At 45.5% G+C, this 23089-nt stretch overlaps 1 protein-coding gene across 3 annotated transcripts in view; it reads right to left on the bottom strand.

The window, feature by feature from the left end:
• ZBTB40 (zinc finger and BTB domain containing 40) overlaps positions 1-23089 on the bottom strand; it is an 81015-nt gene that overhangs the window by 13633 nt on the left and 44293 nt on the right. For all 3 annotated transcript variants that reach the window (XM_030324629.2, XM_030324630.2, XM_030324631.1), the window contains exons 4-12: positions 15150-15342; positions 14399-14541; positions 10362-10554; positions 7331-7467; positions 6715-6916; positions 6227-6360; positions 4431-4599; positions 3645-4112; positions 2679-2885 (exon numbers count right to left, since the gene is read on the bottom strand). In XM_030324629.2, coding sequence (XP_030180489.1) covers positions 2679-2885; positions 3645-4112; positions 4431-4599; positions 6227-6360; positions 6715-6916; positions 7331-7467; positions 10362-10554; positions 14399-14541; positions 15150-15342 — 1846 coding nt within the window. The remainder of the gene's footprint in view (positions 1-2678; positions 2886-3644; positions 4113-4430; positions 4600-6226; positions 6361-6714; positions 6917-7330; positions 7468-10361; positions 10555-14398; positions 14542-15149; positions 15343-23089) is intronic.

The raw sequence follows: 23089 nt of genomic DNA, 5'->3' as shown, positions 1-23089 counted from the left end.
CCAGGCTGCCCTAAACTCCCCCCTCACGTCGGCACCCAGCCCAGCGTGGGTCCTGTACTTCTGTGTCAAGAATGCATTCTCAAACATGAACGTTTTACAACCACTCCTAGCACAGCTCCAGCTGAGCACCTCATCACCTCCATACCAGATGACTGGCCCACCTCGCCTCCCTGGGCACACTCTTGCCCTATTACAGCTGACAGGCTGGAGTCGCCAGAATTAACTCCAAAACCCCTAAGTCACATCCTAGGGATCTTCTGCTCACAACTGTCCTATGGCTTCCTGCTGTAGAATCATGGCCCTCAAGGACGTCCGCGTCCTAGCCCCTGAAACTTGGGAATGTGTCCCCTCACATGACAAAGGGGGCTTTGCAGATATGATTAAGTTAAGGATCTTCAGATGACAGGATTATCCTGGATTATACCAGCAGGCCCAACATAATCACCAGGGTCCTTGGAAGAGGGAGCAAGGAGGGTCAGAGGAGGAGGCGGGATGAGGGACACAGAGGTTGCAGCGCCACGGCCACGAGCTGGGGAAGGCAGACAACCTCTAGAAACTGGGAAAACAAGGAACGAGTTCTGCCCCGAGCCTCCAGAAAGAACACACCTGCCAAATTTGGACTCTACGCTCGTTAAAACTTCTTTTGGCCCCCTTACCTCTAAAGTGGCAAGATAATACGTTTGCATTGTTTTAAGCCACTGTGTGTGGTAATTTGTTACAGCAGCAATAGAAACTAGCACTTTCTGCATAACAACCAGTCCCGACCTTGACTTACAAGACCCTTACAGGCACCTGGGTGGCTCAGTTGGTTAAGCGTCCGACCCTTGGTTTTAGCTCAGGTCGTGATCTTGCAGTTCGTGAGTTCGAGCCCCACATCAGGCTCTATGTTGACAGTGCAGAGCCTGCCCGGGGGGAGGGGGGGTCTCCATTTTCCCTCTCTCTTGCCCCTCCCCTACTCGTGTGTGTGCACACGTGTGTTCTCTCTCTCTCTCTCTCTCTCTCTCTCTCTCAGAATAGACAAATAAACTTAAAAAAAACAACTTAGAAAACAAAACAAAATAAGACCCTTACGAGACCTGGCCTCTGGCAACCTCTCCGGCCTTACCTCTCACCCTCGTCTCGTTTATGCTGCTTTGGCCCCTTCTAGTTTCCTGTGGTCTCTCAAACAGGCAAGGCTCATCCCCACTTGGAGAGGGGGTTCTGAGCCTGCGAGGCTTTTCTAGATCTGCCACCGGTTCCGGCTCTCACTTCACTCGGGTTTCCACACAAACCTCATTTCATCGAGGCCTTCTCTGACGACACAGAGGGCGCCCCACCCCAGCCCTGCCGCCCTCCTGCTGCTCACCCTGCTTTACTTCTCGTCAGGGCAAGTACTACTACCTGACTGTATATTACAACTTTGTTCATGGTCTCTCTCACCCAGTGGGATGTAAACTCCACGAGAGCAGGCTGTGTATAGTGACTCTGCCCCTGCTACCTGGAATCGTGCTCAGGAAAGTCATTCAGTCAGTAAGTGTTTACTGAGTGTCTATCTACTCTTGCTAAGTACTATTCTAAGTTCCAATAATACGCAGTGGTGGGGGGAAAGACTAACAGCCCTACCCTCAGGGAGCTGGCATTCTGACAGGAGGAGACTCACTAGAAACACAGTAAATTAATGAAGCAGATAAGATAGCCGGTGACTAGTACTGTGGAGACAAGCCACGCAGGGGAACGGGGGCTGGGGCTGAGATTTCACACGGGGCGGTCAGGAAAGGACTCACGGGAAGAAGTGAGAATAAAGAGCCGAAGGAGGTGGGGAGGGATGAAAAGCATTCCAAGCAGCGGGAAGGACAAGAATGCAGGGCCCACGGCAGGTATAGCGGAGAGAACAGGGTGTGGGCAGGGGAGAGGTCCCAGGGGACCTGGTCACACGGAGCCTGGCAGGCTATCGTAAGGCCTTCAGATTTTCCACCAAGCGAGGCGAACAGGCTTCGCACACAGGTTTTGAGCAGAGAAGGGGGAGGATATGGTTTAGTTTTGAAAGGATCCCTGGGGCCTGTGGACCGAGAACACAGTCCAGGGAGAAGGGGAGAGCCAGGACGCCAGTTGGGTGGCTATTCCCGCAGTCCGGGTGAGAGGACGGTGGGACCGTCACTTCCACAGAAATGTGCGCAACGATGCAGAGAATCTCCCGAGAAGCCTTCTCTGACAACACACCTCCCCTCTGATTGGACTAGAAACCCCTCCCTCATTCCTCCATCTCCCTGGTAGTGTTGTTACTCCCTGTTCCAACAGCACCTGTCTCTTTCCCAGACACACCCTAGACCGTCAGCTCTGTGAGCACAGGACGTCCAGCTTCATCACTCAGCCCCTGCCGCTGCGAGCGCCACAGCAGGTGCTAAACCAAGGTTCTTCTCAAGCTTGAATTCCACCTCGAAGCCCAAGGAACCCCTGGCTTTATGCAGATTCCAACTATGAAGTCACCAGCCCAGGTGAGCCAGCCTCTCTTCACAAACTCTCACCGGAGCATTTTGCACACCTGTGCACCTATGTACTCCTGGTCATCCGTGTGCCCACAGGCTGCACGGTCGCTGTTTGTAAGCTACCTGAGATCTTTATCATGCCTAGATCCACGGGTTTTTAGGCAATTCATACAGTTAAAGTTGGCGGGGAAAATGAAATTCTCCACGCCTTGCCTTCCGAGTGCTTCTTCTTGGTGTGGTAGGCCAGGGCAGAGGCCTGGGTAAAGGTCATGAGGCAGTGCTTGCACATGAACGGGCGGTCCCCAGTGTGAAGGCGAAGGTGGTTCTTCAGGGTAGAATTGGCCGCAAACTTTGCCCCACACTCTTCACAGGAGAAAGGCTTCTCATCAAAGTGCTCTGTCAGTTTGTGGTACTGCATGCCTAGGGACCAGAGGGACACCAGTAAGCAGCGTGATGAAGCCAGCAGGAGGACACGAGAGGACTGTCTGAGACCGGGCCCCGAGAGGAAGCCCAGCACGAACCACAGGACAGCAGGCCACGCTCCCTCCGACCTCACACAGCCATGCTGCTCACCCACCCACCGCCCAGCACTCCAGAGGTCACCTGGGTCCCACCCGTTTGGTTCAGGCACGAAGTGTTCTGGATTTATCTTTCCCATCCCCTCTTTCTCTTAAATAGGACCTGCCACAGAGGAACAAAAACTGACTTTACGTTTCATTAGGTTTCCCCGACATCTGGGACAAGGGTAAACAATTTTGGCTATACACCCCACGGCTTCTGTGACTTACTTATTATCGAGAAACAAGTAAAAGCATGGAAACCTAAGAGTCGAGTGTTAAATAGCTGGCTGTTATTCTGAATAATAATGGCCACAGTTCACGAAGTCCTAACTCTGTCGTAGGCACTGCACGTCGGGTGTGTAACTGTATTATCTTAAATCTTGACAACAATTCAAAAAAACGGGTGCTATCAGGGCGCCTACTTAACAGGTGGGGAAGTTAAGAGAGCTGACGCCAAAGCTCATGCTCTTCTCAAACATGACCCTGCGTCTGTAGGAACCCGCTCCGTTCCCCAGGCCGGTCCACGGCCCTCACTGCATACGAGACACAAGGCCTGGAATCCACACTGTGATGTCCAGAATTACCACCCTCTTAAGTTACCTCGCCCGCCTCAAAGTACCTGAGGCGTGGGCAAATTCTCTCCCACAAAGGTCACATGTCACTGGAAGCCTCTTCTTCTTCTTCTTCGGGGCATCGGGCTCTCCTCCTCCACCGTGGGCCTCCAGCTGATGTTTTTCCAGCTCCTTCTTAGACTCCTTGGTCTCACTGCACTCCTTACACTGCACCTGTTTGCTCTTGGCCACCCGGCAGCGCTTCATGTGCACCTTCAGACGGCAGTAGAAATGGAAGCTTTTGTCACAGGCCTTACAGACGAAGCTCTTCTTGGCAGGGTCGGGGGAGGCAGACGTGTTTTTCGCTTGTGGCTCTGGCAAGGAGCCGGTCTCCCCTTGACTGCTCTGCTTCCCAGACCGGCAGCCTTCCTCCGCCGGCTCGGCTACCTTCTCATCTGTTCTGTCGTTGGCTGCGCGGGGAAATTTACTGCTCACTTTCCACCTTTCCTCCTCTCCACCTTCCTGAGTAAGGAAGCCTGCATGTAAGAGAAATCACATGGCTCTGGAAATTCTCCTGTGTTTCTACTTTGCTTCCCAACTTTTCTTCTTAGGATACACTGGAGACTACTTGAGACCCTCCTCAGACTCTCAAGTGATACCCTCGTCATCCTGACTCGCCGATACACGTAAAGAGCATCGCTTCACACGTAGCCTAGGACTCCTCCAGGTACCGAGAGCATACAGAAGGAGTAGGGCAGCAATGGATGAACACTTGTGCAAACTACTGCCTCTTCTCTCTAACAGGGAAACCACCCGCGGGCCTGACAGGACCCCCACCCCACTCTGTTCCTTACCAGTGTATGCCAACTCATGCATGACAGGCTGCAGGCCTGGGAAAGATCTGTGGACACTGCACAGGAGGGAACATATTTCAACGGCCGCGACAGATTTTTCCGTGGCTCTGCTCAGCACTGCTTTCAGGGAAGCTTCAGGGCTGGCTGTCTCAGGGGAAATGCTCAGAATCTAAATGAATACCAGGAGACAAAGGTTTGTGGTTAGTATCAGCAGTTTTCTCCATGGCTTTCAACTTAAGGGAAAAAAGCTGATTTCAGGAAGGCACTGCTCTCTCTGTAACAAGTTTACATTTCTTGTAATAAATGTGGAGAACCCTCTTTTCCCCAAGAACAGGGAAATTGGCAAAATTAAAAAAAAAAAAAAGATACAGATGTCAAGACAAATGTGCAAATACAAAGAAGGCACAAGCAAGGAAGCATTAAGCATTTTCTATGAGAAATATCTTCTCAGAAACCAGGAGTCTCCAAAAGAACTTTTCTAGATCTTAATATTAAAAGCTTGGAAAGCTGTAGGATTTGGTAGCTGGTGGTTCTGTCTTGAAGATCAAGATCATTTTTCATAATATATAATTGTCTCAACGTCTGGAAGTGATTCTGCATGATCAGTGGCCTCACATTTTTAGACACTTAGATGTACCCTTTTAAACATTTTCTTTCATGAAAAAACTCAGCTTTTTAAAGAAGGTTCAAATAGGGGCTTTAAAGAGGCCAAGAATATGATTTCAAAGCCATCCTCTTTCAGAATGTTACAGCTATCAGCAGAAAGAGTCAGTACACTGAGAAAATAAAGCTAAAACCATCCACAGATGGCCAAATGGAATTTTCGTTCGGGAAGACATTTTATTTCTGCTCTTTTCAAGCCTATCTAAATAAACCTGATGTCCCTGGAGGCAGGCCTGAGACTCATTAGCGAGGCTCAAACTCATCAACTGCAGGAGCCCCATTCCTGAAGCACGAGGCGAGTTGGAGAGAGCCTAGTGGTACGTCTTTCCTCTGAAGCCCCGAAGAAATACGCACCACCTTCGTCACATCTGAGAGTCAGGCCAAGGTGGGGCTGTCACCTGTGTGGACAGAGCTAGAAACCAGCCCTTCTGCACACCATCCACGCCTACTTGGATTAAAAAGCACTACAGGTGAACCTGTAGTTGAATTTCAGTCCCTTTAGAATTCTTCCCCCCTGGAGAAGCACACAATCCTGGGCTGGACAGCCATGAATCCCCCCCCAGTCCCCACCTGGTTTTTCTGGGATGCGGGCCACACCGAGAAGCCTTACAGAAAATGAGCTGGCGCTATTTGCTACCCCATATGGGCAAAAGCTTTGTTCTATCTATGTTTATCTTGGCTCTTCCTAGACGCCAGAACAGAGTATGTAATAAGACCAATTTTACTTTCCTCCCTTTGAAAGCAGTTGCGTCTTAGAACGTGTTGGGGAATAGTCTCATGGTTCCCTTTGAGTTTACCTAAGTTTAGACAAATGAAATACAGCTAGGTTTGAGTCACATGAGCCTGGGTTCAAATCCTGGTTTCAACTCTGACCAGCCAGAGCATCCCAGACATGCTACGGAACCCTTTGGAGCCCGGGTTCCCCTATCTATAAAATGTGGATGACATCACCTGCCACACAGAGTTGGGAGAATAAAAAAACAAAGAGGTGCCGCGAAGGGTTGGCTCAGCAGGCAACAGGCACTCTGCGGAATTTGGTGTCACCCTTAGGAACAAGAGCATCCCAGGCCTGGTAGAATTCTCTGGAAAAATGTTTGTCATTCCCCCACCCCCCCCTCCCAGCCCCCTCGCACCTCCTTCACAGCCTCTGCCAGCTGCTCCTCCTCTGCGGTAAAGCACTTGAGTCCAGTCCCTTGTTGGATGGCCTCTAGGATCAGTCTGCGATGCCTTAGCATGGCTTCTAAGGCCGCACTTTCTGGGTTGGTCGCTGAAAGAAAGGAGGATTAAAAACTCATGACTGGAACTATGAACACCATTTTTCCTTCACTCCTTCTCAGCTCCACTCTTCATAGTGAGAATACACTTCACTGATCTTCTTCCTGGGGCTGGGAGTGGGGAAAATGGCAAACATCACTGCAATTACAGTATAACTAATATCAGCTTAGATTTCTGCATATTTTCAAAGGTTCACAACCCCCCATGTCCTTGAACAAAATTTCCAGTCCTTACTTCCAATGGTGGGGATGTGGAGGATGACCATAGAGAGCTCTTTCTAGTTTCTGGCAAGGCTGACGATAATCTCTACCAGGGGCAAAGCTAGGACAGAGATCAGGTAGCCTACCTGCCCGGAAGAAAGCATCGGCACCAGGCTCCCTTCGTATTTCCTCCATGAGCAGGTTCAACGGGCCGGTCTTTGTCTCCTGAGCCACCAGCAGCAGTTGCCAAATGGCTGTTGCAGAGACAGTCTGCTTTTCTAGAACTGCTGACATCAGAGAACTGAAACCACCCGAGCCAGAGTCCTGTTTCACAAGCTTCTCCATGACCTTCAAAATGTGGCACAAAAATACAGTGAGGGACTTTCTAGCCACCAGACAAGTGGCAAAGCTGCAAGTCGGGGTCCTGGGTTACAGTGGACGTATTTCTGGGGAGGGGTTTTTCAACATTCTTCACCTCCCAACCTGAGAGACTTTTATACAAGACCAAGTTCTTCACACTTCCTTCTGAATGCCTTTCTTATTACTGCAGAAGTTACAACTTCCAACTTATCGCTGTGCCCTAGAAATTAAATCATCTTGTTTTCTTTCTCCTCTACTGACTCCTTAGCATTTCTCAATATGGCTGTGTGTATATTTATGTAATATAAATATATTTTTAAAGTATGCATATATGTTCATCTTTTTTCCTTCTCTCATTTTACCCACCCTCCCTCCCTCCCTCCCCCCTTCTCTTTCTCTTACCTCTCTCTCTCCAGGGGCTAAACCCTTCATGTGTGGGATCATTTTTAGTAATGTCTGGTTGTCTGTGAAAATCTCCAAAAGGTTTTCGTGATACCGTCTCAACAGCTCAGTCCCATAATCATCAGGGCTTGCTTGGACTGCAGGGATATTAGCAAAACAATAATGTTTGTGACAACGAAACACCCCTCCAGGTTTCTCCTACACAAGGTTAGGGGAGCTGACAGAGGAAGAGAGTTGAAATGCCAGCGCTCTGTCTCCTCTAGAAGGCAAATTTGGCTCCCAGCTTGGGGCCTCATACACATGTGTTCAGATCTCCTTTGGTCTACCCTTAAGCACTTGGTGCTTCAGGGTCACGAAACCACTAATGCTTTAAAAGTCAGCGCTCAGTGGCAGAAGCTAGTGATCGCTCCACAGGGGGGTAATTAGAAGGCGCACTTGTAAGAGAGATCCAGAGGTACAGATTTAAGGGGTGTTACTCCTCGGGCCTGAGGTTAAGGATCCATGCGGCAATCCAAAGCACTAGCAGGCGTGACTCAAGACTGTGGTAGTGAAGCTATACTTAAGTTTCGGGTATATGCCCTTTGAGCCAATCTGTAACTCTCTCTTAAACGGTTATATTTAATTTAAAAGAAAACTAAAAGCCATCAGGCATTTCCTTTAGCTTTACAAATATTCTCCTCTTTGGCCCAGTAACTCCACTTCTGGGAATCATGCCGTAAGAAGGGGGTGCCTGGCTGGCTCAGTCGGTAGAACACCAGACTCTAGATCTTGGGACTGTGAGTTCAAGCTACAGGTTGGGTGCAGAGATTACTTAAAAATAAAATCTTAAGGGCGCCTGGATGGCGCAGTCGGTTAAGCGTCCGACTTCAGCCAGGTCACGATCTCGCGGTCCGTGAGTTCGAGCCCCGCGTCGGGCTCTGGGCTGATGGCTCAGAGCCTGGAGCCTGTTTCCGATTCTGTGTCTCCCTCTCTCTCTGCCCCTCCCCTGTTCATGCTCTGTCTCTCTCTGTCCCAAAAATAAATAAACGTTGAAAAAAAAAAAATTTTTTTTAAATAATAAAAAAAAAAAAATTCAAAACACTTTAAAAAAGGGAGGCGGGGAGGCACCTGGGTGGCTCAGTGAGTTAAGCTTAGTGGGTTGATTCTTGATTTCAGCTCAGGTCATGATCCTAGGGTCACGGGATCGAGCCCCACATCAGGCTCTGTGCTGAAATGTGGAGCCTGCTTAAGATTCTCTCTCTCCCTCTCCCTCTGCCCTTCCCCCCATTCATGCAAGTATGTACTTTCTTTCTCTAAAAAACAATAAAAAATAAAAATTAAAAAAAAGAAATGCTCTGAAGGGAAAAAGTCTGTGTACAAAAGTATCTGTCACTATATAATTTGTGATGATGCTGAACAGAACACTTAATATTTTTTTTTTAATTTTTTTTTTCAACGTTTATTTATTTTTGGGACAGAGAGAGACAGAGCATGAACGGGAGAGAGGCAGAGAGAGAGGGAGACACAGAATCGGAAACAGGCTCCAGGCTCTGAGCCATCAGCCCAGAGCCCGACGCGGGGCTCGAACTCACAGACCGCGAGATCGTGACCTGGCTGAAGTCGGACGCTTAACCGACTGCGCCACCCAGGCGCCCCCAGAACACTTAATATTTACTGAGTGTCTATGATGTGCTAATATCATAAATATCACTCATTTACTGAATGTCTATGATGTGCTAATAAACGTGCTAAGTATTGTACATATATTATCTCACAGTGGCCACAAAAATTAATGTAATGGGTACCATTCTTACCCCCATCTGAGAGAGGAGAAAATGAGGTTCAGAGAAGTTAAATCATTGGCTCAGGGTCACACAGCTACAAAGTAAGTCAGGATAACAAACTCAGGTAGTCTTTTTTTTTTTTTTTTTAAGTTTATTTATTTATTTTTTAAATTCATTTTGAGAGAAAGTGAGCATGGGCAGGGGAGAGGCAGACAGAGAATCCCGAGCAGGCTCTGTGCTGCCAGCGCAGAGCCCAACGTGGGGCTCAATCCCACGAACCGTGCAATCATGACCTGAGCCAAAATCAAGAGTCAGAAGCTTAATCAACTGAGCCACCCAGGTGCCCCATGAACCCAGGTAGTCTTGATAGCCCCAACCATTACGCTACACGTAACCCTAACAGGGCATGAGTAATACATGATATATACACCCTTATGATGGAAAACTACACAGCCTTCAAAAAATAGGGTTACAGGGAGTTTGTTGAAAAGTGGGGGAGAATGCTTATGGTACACTGGAGGAAATGATAAAATTATAAAATATGATAGAATATCTCAACATTGTAAAAATAATGTGACAAAATAGGTCAATGTCTTAACACTAAAATAATCAAGTGGTAGGGTCCGAGGTTGTTTTCTTCTTTATTTTTTAAATTGTTCAAGTCTATAAGTATTCATTATTTCTGTAAGCTAGAAAAAAGTTCTCTCATTTCCCAACTACCCTTTCTCTGAAAGCCCTGTCAGTTTCAAGTGCTCTGGGACAGGGGAGAACTGGCTAGACTTGGCCCATTATCCTAAGGGCTGGGACACGGACTCACTTCCCCCAGACAGAAGGTACATGAGGGGCTTAAGGTTAATCCGGGGGACTGCCAGAGCCAAACAGCACTCAAACGGGAGTGGGAAAATCAAGATCTGAGTCTTTGCTGCTCGTATTTATCAACACAGCTTGTCAAAACCATGCGCTCTGTGAGCCCATCTGCTCCTCAGGCATTCACGGGTGCCATGTGAGGCAACCCTGGAAAAACCACACCTTAACAAACCCCGAACACAGGAACATCATGAGGGAAACGTGATGGAGAAGAGCAATTCTCAGATTCCAGATCTTCACTCCAGAACTATGGAGGATCACTGATCTCTGACAGCTAGTTTCTGTCTCACGAGGGCCTCTCTTACCATTATCTCATCTCCCCAGCATGGAGCCAAAAGGGTGTTTAAGCTCTAATTTTCTGGGAGAGGTTCCAGTCCAGAGAGCCGACAATTAACTAATACCTGTGGTGCTTGGCGAAGTGGCTAATTTCTGCAAATTCTCCAGCAGAAGGCCCAAGTTTGGGGACGTCGGTTTCACAGCCTGAAGGAGTTTTACCAAACTCTCTGCAGTCAGAGTCTTGTCTTCAGACATTCTGTGCAGCAGCTTTTCTATGGTCTCCTTGGGGGTCCCGCCCTCGCAGCAATTCAGGATCACCTGCAGCGGCAAGCAATCAGGCAGACACTGGTTACTAGCGATTCGCGGTGCATCTAACACACCGCTGGCGAGCCCACAAAACGGGAGGACGAGGCGCCTGTCCCCGGTCCTCCTCTGCCGTCTCTAGTGCCACCGTTCCCACAGTCTCTTCTTTGTGTTGTGTCAGTACAAATCCCGAGCATTCTCCAAACAAATAGCTCTGTGAGCATCCTTCCTTCTCAAACGCAGGTCTGTGTACATTCTTTGTCCCCCAATGGTTTGCATTTTGTGAGAAGATTCCTGCACGAGGCCTATATGGCAGAGCACGTAGCTTACCTCTCACGTTGTTCTTCAGATCTGATTTGTTCAGACACAGACACAGACACTGAGAAACAGACTGGAAATTAATGAGTACAGTTACAGTGGTTTTCAGCCTCTGTTCAGTACAGTACATGACCATGGTAAGAGGCTGCAATTTCAGAGCAATCCCATTATTTTACTTCCTTTTACTTTATTGGCATAGCAATTTGAATGCCCAGATAAGTTACACGTTAGTCTGTGGCCTCCGAAATGATGGATTTAAAGTGCACTTCTGGATGGTTTTTCTCGTGGATTCTGCATTCTCGATCTCTCTTATCAGCTCTGCACATACATCAGCTCCAGTCGTCAGCCCCCACCTCTGCCCCCTTTTCTTCCTCGGTGTGCTAGAGGATTTACCGAGTCAAAAGGACACGGGGTTCCAGCAAAAGGTTGAAAAGTAAAACAGATGACTATTATTTTACAGCTGTTTTCCTATTAAAATAGTCCTAATGGACTACGACTCACTATGTGGAACCAGGCTCTTCTGGAACTGATAGATAATGTGGGAGATTATTTCAACACATGTAATCTACAGATTCCCAGTAACCAAATTTTGAGCTTTCCTTTGGGAAAATGCTAGCTTTCAGGAGAAACAGTGGAGCAGGTCAGTCACAGTTGCATGCCAGAGGATGCCATTGTCAAATTAACTCCCATTTAAAAGTAAATGTAGTTATAAAACCAAGTTGGTTTCACGTATACGAAAGGAACACCTATATACATACGAAAGGAGTGCATACATTATAAATTAAGCGGTCATGTTCCTCGTCAGTACAGAACACAGTCATTCTCTTTGTTTAATGTCTAATATGTACTAGATTTCTACTAAATGAATCATAATTTAAAGTGAAAGTGTCTCTATCTAAAACCCATACTGATTTCACTGCTATGTCTTAGTTCCTAAGTAATTCTCTGATACATAATGAGGCAGCCAGAAACTGTCAAGAGTGGGTACAGGCTTTAAAGCCAGACAGGCCTAGTAGGAACCCCAGTCGTAAAATTTATTGCCTGTGTGACCCTGGGTGAGTTATTTAATTCTTTGAACCTTATCTTCCTATCTGTGGAAGAAGAGAATAACAACAGCCCTTGCACAGCGGTTATTAGGAGTCTATAAAGTGAAGTCGCTATTTGTAGAGCCTGACATAACTTCTGGGACACATGTGATCTTTAAACGATAGTGGCTATTGGTATTATTAGGAAGCACTATGCCCAGCGGTTAAGAGAACTGTGCTTTGCTTAGAGTTCCTGAGTTCCAGGACTGGCACCCAGCAGCTGTGTCTTGGGGTGAGCTGCCTAACCTTCTCAAGTGTCTGTTTCTTCACCTTTATTTTATTATCTTTTTAAATGTTTATTTATCTTTGAGAAAGCGCAAGTGGGGGAGGGGCAGAGAGAGGGAAATAGAGGATCCGAAGCAGGCTCTGTGTGACAGCAGCGAGCCCAATGCGGGTCTAGAACTCACGAACCGTGAGATCGCGACCTGAGCCTAAATCGGGTGCTCAACCGACTGAGCCACCCAGGTGGCTCCTGTTTCGTCATCTCTAACATTAGAGTAACATCCCTGACGGCATGGAATTGCTGCGAGGGCAGAATTGAGGAATGTTTCAAAGGTCCTCAGCACACAGTAAGCAGTAAGTTAAAGACAACTGTAGGGTTACCCTCCTTGTGACTGTTTCCAATCCTGAAGTAAAGACATTTCTATTCACCATTTCTTACAGGACCCAGGGTATGGATAGACAAGGGCCACGGTGCCTTGATTAGCATCATCCCGTAACAGGGAAAAGTTCTAAAAGGGCTGAGTGAACGCTCCACACCATGTCAAAACACGGCGGCGATTCGAATCAACATTCACCTCTACGCTCCTGCTTTATTATTTTGCTTCAATTTTCATGAGAAGAAGTAGCTTAATGAAGCTCTGGTAGAACCCCGATTCTAAGAAGTGTTTTTGCGATTTAGAACTAATTTAAGTTCTTCTCCTTCAGTCCTTTCTGTCAAGTAAACTGAAAGTGACAGAAGAAAACGATAGCGTGGTCTGTCTTGGTGCAGGGAATGCGGCTCCGTTTGGGCTCTTCCTATAAATGCTATTTCACCGAGATAATGAAACAGTTCAAAGGACACATTCAATCCAGCTAATAACGAAAAGGTCTGAATGAGTAATCGAATGAAATCCCTAAACAGGGAATCAGGTACTTCTCGAGCTATCAGCAACTTACTTAAACTGAGTGCCTGAAATTACATTTAATTTTAAGTCTCAGGAGAAACCAGAGGTTTAACCTTATTTTGTATATTGTCTTTCTCTAAGAAATTCAAAGGAGTTGTAATTTTGGAAACATAATTTATAGAACATAATTTTGAGATTATAGATTGCTCCCATTTTGTATGAAAAAACTCCAGTTTCAGATCACTGAAAACAGAGAATCTAGGTAGGAGCTAGTCTTCACTACTAATCCAGTGCTCAGCCATTCTACCACTACTTTCTAAACATTTTCTCTCCCCAACATACAAGCCACTTCCCATAGTTTTAAGAACTGATGCCACAGAAGTGCTCTGTCCCTATTCCTTCCTTCCAGATATAAAACTATTTTTAGCACAAAGTTGAAATCAATAACACCAACAAATACAGTTATCTAGTTGACTTGAGAAGTCATGCTAGCAGTTTTATGAGGATTTTAGTAGCTGGCTGGTGGGAGAGTAAATTGGCACAACCTTTCTGAAGGGCAATTTGGCAAAAGAGAGCAAACACCTGAACATTTTGACACTCTCTGTTCCAAAATCTTACTTCTTAGAAATTACTCGAAGGAAAGAATTTGAGAGGTATGCAAAGATGTGTATGCAAGGATGTTCTCTGCCACCTCATTTATCATGGCAAAAAAAATCGGAAACAGATCTGCCGCAACAAACAACTAATGAATTATGGTGTGTCCATTAAACAGAATACAATGCAGCTACCAAAATCCAGCTTACAGGGACGAAGTGTAGTCGCAGTACAGTAAGTAGAAACACCAGGTTATCCTGGCTACTAAGCCTGTCTCTGGGTGATTCAAACGAGAATACGTAGGGGCACGTGCTCCAAAATGTCAGCAGTGGTCACCGTGGAGTGCGAGACGGTGACAGATTTGAATTCTTTTGTTTTTGCTGGTTTCCCCACTTTTTTCTACCGATGAACAGTGTACCCTTTCTATAAAGAAGGAAAATGTCATAATAATTACAAATGTGCCTGGACGTTTTGACCTTTGAGGCAACTTTTATATTAAAAACTCACCGAGTCGGAGCAGGACTGCGCACCCACCCACACATCTAAGCGTTTAATTGTACGCCATGACGTGCGAGGCCCTCAGCAAGCTGCTGCAGGGGGTACAAAGAGACGCGGATCAAGAACGTGAACCTCAGGGTGCTTTCTATGCAGCGGGCATAGAAACACTGCAAGGGAGAAAATGCTACGTGCCACAGAGAGGTTAAAAACTGTGCTACGCAGATTCAGGAGGGAGGAAGAAATGCTTGACACGGTTACCCTTCTCTCAGCGCCAGTTAGGAATTCCTCCTTGGCTGTTTCCAGGAACTCCAGGATGGGTCTCAGCTGTGTGACACACAGGATCAGGTCCTCTTTGTGTTCCAGTAACAGAGCAGACAAGGTCTTTCCCTCCTCTGTGCTCCCTGGGGGAGAAAGAGTTAGAGACACACACCAGAGAAGCTAGTCAATTTGAAGAAAATGACAGCATGGTTTGTCAAGAGAGATCTAACGGAATAGGAAAGTGATTCTCAGCCTATTTTGAGCACCCGAATGCAGAATCTCTTTTTGGAGAGGAAAATACTTTATTATTCTGTTTAAACTCTATGAAAGGAAAAATGTTTCATTTATCTGTCGAAACACAAAGCTGCAGAGCCAGCCAGAGGTTAACTTCTGGTTGGCAAGGCCACTGCTTTGTACCTAACCCAAGCGAGAGAAACTTCAGCGGCAAGTGCTGCTGGCAAACCAGTTCACGTGACCTGGGCAGTCAGAACACTGACTGGGATGTGTGGCTTTTTGAAGGGCAGGAGAACACGGACCGTCTGCTCCAACTTCAAGGTGTCGGACTAGTTAACTAGGGGATAGAAATGGAGGCTCAAGTTTAGGCTGTATACATTTAACAGGCAGCTTCTGGAATTACAGGCAGAATTGATGTGGAAAATCACTTCATGGCAACTAAGCCACTGGAGCAAACTTGACAGCATCTTCCCAGAATAAAACTCAAGCCACTTGGGTGGACAAGGTTTTCTCCTACCTTCTGGCTGTGCTGCTTGTATGTCTTCTGGCTTTCTGTGTAACAACGCTGCCTTTACTGCAGGATTGGAATCTTGGTATAGCCTCAACAGAGACACAACAGTCTGAACATCCAGGCTCTCATCTCTTACTTTATCCAGGATTCTCTGGAATGCTGAACGTCCTTCTTCACCCTCAAGACACCCCATTATAGTCTGTGAACACAAGTAACCAACAAGAGAGATCAGCCGGCCACAAGAACCCCGTGCTCTTTGGATTTGGAGAGTGAGGCCCTAACCAGTTTGATCCCTGCCTGTTTGGCCTTTCTGTGGTATATGGCATTTCTGTGTCCCTTGCATGAGACAACATTGAGTGGGGGAGACGGGGAGAGAGGAAGGGGGAGGAGAGAGGGGTGTGGGGAGAAAATTAATCTCAAGCAGGCTCCATGCTCAGCACAGAGCCCGACACGGGGCTTGATCCAATGACTCTGGGATTGTGATCCGAACCAAAATCAAGAGTAGGATGCCACCCAGGGGCCCCGGGCTCCTCTGACTTTGTAACCCTGAAGCATTTGGTGTGGATAAGCACCAGCCTTTCTGACCCCTCCTTCTCAGCCTTCCTCACTGGCTTTCCTTCCAAATCTCTACCTATCAGCAGTACCAAAAACTGGTCTCAACTCTGTCCTTTTTCTTCCATTATGCTCTCCCTTTGGAAAAGCTCTCACACACATACTTTTTATATCACCTCTAGGCAGATCACCCTGAAAGCTAGCTCTCTAATCCGAAGCTTTCCGTTTAAGTCTAGAGACACACAATTTCCCCCAGAAATGCCTTATCCTCCAGAGGTCTTGGCACCAAATGCCACCATCTGGACTCTTCTAACCCTGGAGTACTAAAATATCAGCAACTCTGGTGGTGAAATAAAACAAAATTAGCGGGAGGAAGGCCAACTGGAAAGAAGGGTTAATATTTCTATTTTAGCAATAATGGGTTTACTTTTAAAAATAAGGAACCGAAAGTTAATTTCACGTGCATAGCCTTGTATTTCCAGTTGGCAAAACTACAACCTACCTTTGATCATTTTTAGTGTCGATACTATAAAAGAAGAGTTTCTGCACAAGAAAGCAAAAAGTTATGGTTTTCTACACACACAGACAACATGAAAGGATCTCATGAAAATCTACACTTGCAAAATTCATCTAGATAGTTCTCATCAATTCTGGTAGTAATTACAGGTTTAAAATTTTTGTTGAGAGAGATTTTTATCCTTTTCTCCTCCTCCCAAATAAACAGGAATTAGGAACGAGTTAGGCTTTGTGTTTCTTGGTTTTGCTTGAGCTTGCTTTCTGATCACAGAATGGCTGTAGAAAGCCAAGTTAAACTTGGTTCCTAGGATTTTTAGTCAGGTACAAAAGTAAATTCAGATAAAACCCAGTTTAGGAATCCATATTAAGTGAATTAAGTAACTTCCAAGAACCTGAAGTCACTCATCTTGTCTCTATTTTAAAAACAATAGACAAACGAGATACCAACTCAGTTGAATGCTTAATCCCCTTCGGTCACATTCATTCAGCCTTCTGTACCTTTGTTGGTCCACCTAAAACCTCTTCAGAGAATGCCTTTTCCCTGATGGCAGTAGGAGGTAGGCAGCCTCTAAAAGGATCGCAATATCCCCGTCACCAGGTATTCGTGCCCTCAGGCTGAGACTGATGCTATGCTTCTAAGGAAAAGAATATGGCAGGAGTCACGGGATGGCACTTCTGAGGCGAAGCTACTAGGACTTCCTTCTCGTCTATGTGGGCGTGGTCCGTCTTGGCTCTCGAGGCAGGCTGCCGTTTTGTGAGCTGCCCTACGGAGAGGCCCACGTGGCGGGAACTATGTCTCCGGCCAACACTCAGTGAGCGGGCTTGGAAGTCAGTCTTCAGAACCCTGCCAACAGTCACCCTACGTGGGTGTACTTAGAACGAGACACTCCCCACCCCCACTCCAACCCAGCCCAGGCAGGGGCTGTCGGCGGCCTTGGCTGATGCACCCTGACACAGACCTCCTAGGCACCTTGAGCCAGGGGCTCGGCTAGGCGTGCCTAGATTCCTGACCAACAGAAACGGCGAGGTCATAAATGTGTGCTCTTTTAAACTGCTAAATGTTAATCTGTTACAGGGCAACAAATAACTAACACAGACCCAGTCAGTGCTAATGCCCTTAGTAACTAACGGGTTTCTCCCTCTTCATTTTCACTTTCCTTCCACTCTTTCTTCGATGCATCTTAACCGATACAGCATTTAGCCGTCCTCTTCTATCCGAAGCCGGCGTTCTTTCACCCGACGCTCTCTGAATATCCCGAATCCACCTCTCTCCAGTATCCAATTTGTCGGGCATTATCACATGAGCCGGTGGGGAAGAAAAGCTTTCATCAATGGTGGCATCTGATGTGCTTCTCATTATCCTCTCTGCTGTCTCCTCCTCGGCAGAACTGCTCAGCAGTGAAATTAAAACATTTGTTAACTTCATTGCTCAGCAGTGACGCTAGGGTGTGACCATCTGGGAAGATGAGCAGGGGTGGGCTGATGAAAGGGCCAGGAGGGAGCAGTCAGTTGCCTGGACAGCCCTGCTCTTTGCTCTTTCTTCCAGAACCTACTGGGGACCTGGCACCAGAGCCAGCATTTTAACTGTTACCCCATCAGCCTCCGAAGCTGCCTGGGGCTCCGCCGTGCGGTGAGCCCTTTTCTGAAATAGCGTATCTGCCTGAACAGAGGGCGTCACATATTGCGGCAGAATTGAGGTTCACTTATGGCGATCGAGTACCAGAACTCTGAGAGATGAACCGAAAACCAAGTTTTGCTCTTTAACCATACACTTGGAATTCCTTGGATTCTTAGAGTTAAAGGTACTTCAATAAATTCACATCAATTTATGGTCACACATGTATTCACAGAGTACTTCGATTTATGAACGAATTACAGGTCAGTAGTATTTAAAGATGGGACAGTTTCCTTTTAAAAATTTAATCTTTGCCTTGTACGAAGGTGTTTTAATTGAATTTACTTATTTTTCCCAACTGTCTGCCTACTGCCTTTGGGTCTGTTTGAGCTATGCTGTATTCTTGTTTACTCACTCCTCCCTTGAATGCCGAGCCAGATGATGGCACTAATGATACAGACCACACGAGCTCAACACCATCCCAGACACTGTGCATATATGCGTCTCCTTAACCCCTCACATCAGTCCTAGGGGGCATTACTTCTACAACTACCTAAATGAGTCAAAGAGGTGAGGTAACCTGCCCAAGGCTGCATGGCCAGGAAGTAGAGTTCCCTGGAGGAAACACTGAGCTGATTCCATTGACCTGGAACCCTTTTCATAGTTCCAACTCCCAGATTTTGAGTATAACCAAATCCACTTACACTGCATTGTACTGGACTTACTAGAATCAACATCACTTTGAACCCTGGGTCATATCTTGACCATCTGTAGCATTCCTCCTGGTACCGACGATTTGTATATAGACTGGTACACAGTAGGTGCTTAATAAATACTTGTTTAACTGCATGAAATTCCCTTGCCATAAAACTAATAGCCCTTCTACCTATGGCTGCATATCTTAGACTTAATAATTTGCAGAGAGAAGCTCTGGAAAAACAACAACTTATTTTCATTTCTCATAGGCCTTTAAAATGAATCCTATTAACTTCTCAACAGGGTCACCCTACAATGTCAGTGAACACAGTCCACAAGACACAGACCTGCACTTCTTGACAAACCTCCAAAGTAGTGACATGTTTGAAAACATCACATTCACATGGGAGACTTGTTTGCCTTTGAAACAAAGTTGAAGGAGAAAAAAATGCTACTAGATCTTAAGCTTTGGGAGTCTTTCTAGAACTTTAGGAGAAAAGTGGATCAAACAGCAAGGAAATCAATAGTAGAAGTTATCTCCTTATTCTAGTCATAGATTCACTCTGCTATATACACAACTAATTAAAAGCAGGGACGTGGCCAGGAATAAAGAAAAAAGACAATTAAAAGTTCCTGCATTACAGCTGAAAAAAAATATGAGCCTGCCTTTAAACAGAGGTTTTGCTCAGCTCAGCCAGAAAGCCTGTTAAGGTCAGGATCTGCTTTTTCTAATGGGCAGCAATATTACACTGAGATAAAGACAGGCAGAAGCCACTTTCCCATCCCAGCACCCAAGAGATTTCTCCTTAATCAGTTTTGGCTTTGGTTGCACACAACCCAAGCAGCCCGGCCTCCTCTCATGTTGCCGCAATCACCGCTCGGGGAATGGCTTTGCCACCTTTCATCATATATCTCAGGAAAGAGAATAATCAGGACACTAGTTGATGGTGTCTCCCTGAAACCCAGTCCAGGCCAGGTGCACACCTATATCTGTGTTTCAGAAAAGGAACAGGCTGGTCCATCTCAACAGAATGCTCACGAGCCTTAACAAGCCTCAAAATTACACATCCAAGCACAGATTATTTTTAATGTTAAGCTGTCTTCTTAATGTTATGCTGATTAACCAAATAACAACAACAAAAAGCATTCAAAGCTCCTTGGGAGCTAAAAATGTTTAAACAGAAAAATAACAAACAAGCTCCCAACCTTTACGATTGTAGCTGAAATGCAGACTGATGTTTCAAGTGAACAGTTTGCAGATGCTTTCAATACTGAGGCCTTCTGGGGATTCCCATAGTTTGGGGACTTCCAAAAAAATAATTACATGTGTGGCAGGACTTCTTTGCTATAAGGATAGGGATCCAGTCTTATTTCCTTTTCTTTTCCTAGCAACCAGCTCAATGCCTGGCACTTACCAGCTGCTCAGTAAATATTTGCTGAATCGGGGTAAGCAAAGAGTAACACTTGGGAACAATGTTGCTTGGTGGCCCCTCAAATCACTGAGAGGCAGCAGCACACTGTGACATCTGCCATCATACATGAAGAATTGTGTGAGCCATGAACTTCTCTGACAGTGCTTCTGAGAAATGTGGTCTACAGATACCAAAGCAGCAAAACGGGGAGACTGTTAAAGACGTAGATTCCCCAAACTCTACCACAACCTAAGAATCAGACCCTCTGGAAATGAGGTTTGGAGGTGTTAAGTTTTAACAAGTACACCGGATAATTTTTATATACACTGAACCCATTGTCCTAGAGACCGATGGCTTTGTACAAGACGCTACACCTGCAGTTCGGGAAGGTACTTCCAGGCGGGTAATGGTACCTATTTGAAAGCATGACTTGCAAATTAAGCTTAAAGAAACAGCGATCCATCTCATGTGTCAGAGAAAACGACCATGGAACGAGGATATTATAAGGCATTAAGTAAAAAACGCGTTTCAAAGTCAACTAGGCCTAAAAATAGAGAGTTGATGTAAAAACAAACAACAGCAGTCGCCACCAACTGAGCTCTTTCTATGTGCCTGACATTTTAGTGTGAGTTTTACATCAATAATCTATTAATTTGACAACGATCCTGTAATGTAGGTGATAACATTTCTGTTTTACAAATTAAGAAATTAACGTTTATAGAGATTAAGTTGTTTGAGAGCACAACACTAGCAAACGGGAGAGCTGAATAAAATAATTGTACATCCACACTGGAACTCTGCTCGGGCATAAAAAAGGAATAAACATACAATGACATGGAGAGACCCCAGAAGAATTATACTGAATGCAAGAAGCCAGACCAAAAAATATATATTGACTATATGACTCCATTTGTATATAATACTCTAGAAAATACAAATTCACTTACAGAGAGAAAGCAGGTCACTATCACCCAGGAATGGGTAAATTGAAAGGGAGGAGCGGGGGGAGAAGGGAGAAGGGATTACCAAGGGCATAAGTAAATTTAAGGGTGATGGATATGTTCAATATCTTGCTTGTGGTGATGGTTTCAGGTTTTAAAACTTATCAAACTGCACACTTTAAATACATACATCTTGCTGTATGTCAATCATACCTTAATAAACCTGTCTAAAGGGAAGTTAAAAAGTGACAGATGGGGCACCTGGGTGGCTCAGTCGGTTAAGCGTCCAGCTTCGGCTCAGGTCATGATCTCTGGTTTGTGGGTTCGAGCCCTGTGTCGGGCTCTGTGCTGACAGCTCAGAGCCTGGAGCCTGCTTCGGATTCTGTGTCTCCCTCTCTCTCTGCCCCTCCCCCACTCACACTCTCTATCTCTCAAAAATAAACAAACATTAAAAAAGTGAGACAGAAGTACAGGGCCTAAGTACAAAGCAGCACTTCACCAACTCTATATGTTAATTTAATCTGATGCTCTTTAGCCGTTTTTCTTTTTCTTTCTGTAACTGAAAGGTTTATTATGGACTATAACAGATTCCGTTTTAAATACAGCCACCAAGTGATTTGTAGAGCTCTTACTCTCATCTCTAAAACTGAGAAAAAATAACATAAGCCTATAATGATCCCCAACAGTGAATCAGTGTTCTTTCAAAGTATTATTAATGTTACTGCCATCAAAAGATTAGGACAAGAATCAGGAGGGGAAAAAATGTTGAATGAAACCATGTACAGCAAAAATTTCTTGAGCATTTGTTATTTGCCGCACATTTTAGGTACCAGTGTTAGAAAAAAAATGCTTAACACACAGTTCAAGCAAGTCCGTCCACAGGCAACACTAAAAATTTGGGTGTTGCTGGTCTAAGGGATGCTCTTGCTCCTCCATAACCAAAATTAAGTGGAGAGGAAGTCCTAAGAGAACAAATGAAGAGATGGGTCTATAAGCTATCAAGGTAACAAACTAGTGACAAAAATGATACACCGAACAGTTAAGAGAACATCCAAGTGCAAAAATATAAAATCATAATGTCCTTCAACATAATCGGTACAAAGAATACCAAGGATTTGTACCAAGATACCAACCTGTAACCTCCCTACCAGAGTCATCAGGGTTAACCCAGTCTTATAAAAAGCTTCTCTCTCAAGAAAATAATTTACAGCCAACTACTGATTAACCACGGTCAAAATAAATACTTGACCTTGAATTTTTTTTTTTTTTTTTTTTTTTAAAGTAACTTGCTATGAATCGGGGAAATACTTAAATAGTAGAAGACATTTACTGCTTGGATTATGGTAACTAACAGCAACATGGGAGACCTCCCCCACCCCACTCCACCCCTCAGATGAGCCTGCAGGCACAGTGCCCGCTGGCTGTGCCAGCCCCTCTCAGCGCGGGAGGCATGGCTGGGTGAAGAGAGAAGCACGAGGAGTTCTAAAGTGGCCGTGGAATCAATCCTGTAGGTTCAAGATCTGAGGAATCAGGTAGTGGGAAGCCCACAGGTGGGGATGCGTCTTACCAAGATACTGAAAGGGAGAAAAGGTCAGCTAAGAAAAAGAGCATGATAAGCCATTGGGCAGTTTTCTGTTGGGCAATTCTTAAACATTTATACATACATACATGACAAATGTGTATCATTTTTACCCTATTGGCAGTAAAACCCAGTGTGCAAAGGAACAGCTAGCTCTAAAGTCAAAGTGGTTTGGTCTGAATTACTGCTCAGTCCTACGAGCTCTGTGACCTTGGCCACGTTATATTACCACCTCCTTGAGACAGTTTTCTCTTCCATAGAATAGGGCTAGAAAAGAGTAAAATCCACCCTGGTGATTTCTGTCAGAATTAAATGTGATAACATGTGTCCCAAGTGTAGCATATTAAGTACTCAATAAATGTTCACCATGACTGTTTTGTGTCTGAAAATGGCTACTGTATTCCTAAACACTGACTACAGTTTACCATGTAAGGTTTGTATTAAATCCTTGACGTGCCACTGTATTCCTAAACACTGACTACAGTTTACCATGTAAGGTTTGTATTAAATCCTTGACGTGCCACGTTTTGAGTATTTCTTGTTGTTCTGCTTTGGTTTTTATCATTTGATCTTGATTTGGGGTTATCCATGACTACCCTCTGCTTCATTTTACCCTTGATTAATCAGGAGGAAAT

Source organism: Lynx canadensis, chromosome C1 (assembly GCF_007474595.2).
Source record: "Lynx canadensis isolate LIC74 chromosome C1, mLynCan4.pri.v2, whole genome shotgun sequence".
In the NCBI taxonomy this organism is placed as follows: Eukaryota; Metazoa; Chordata; class Mammalia; order Carnivora; family Felidae; genus Lynx; species Lynx canadensis.
Note: the sequence above shows the minus strand (reverse complement) of the source record. Positions and strands in the feature narration are given on the sequence as shown.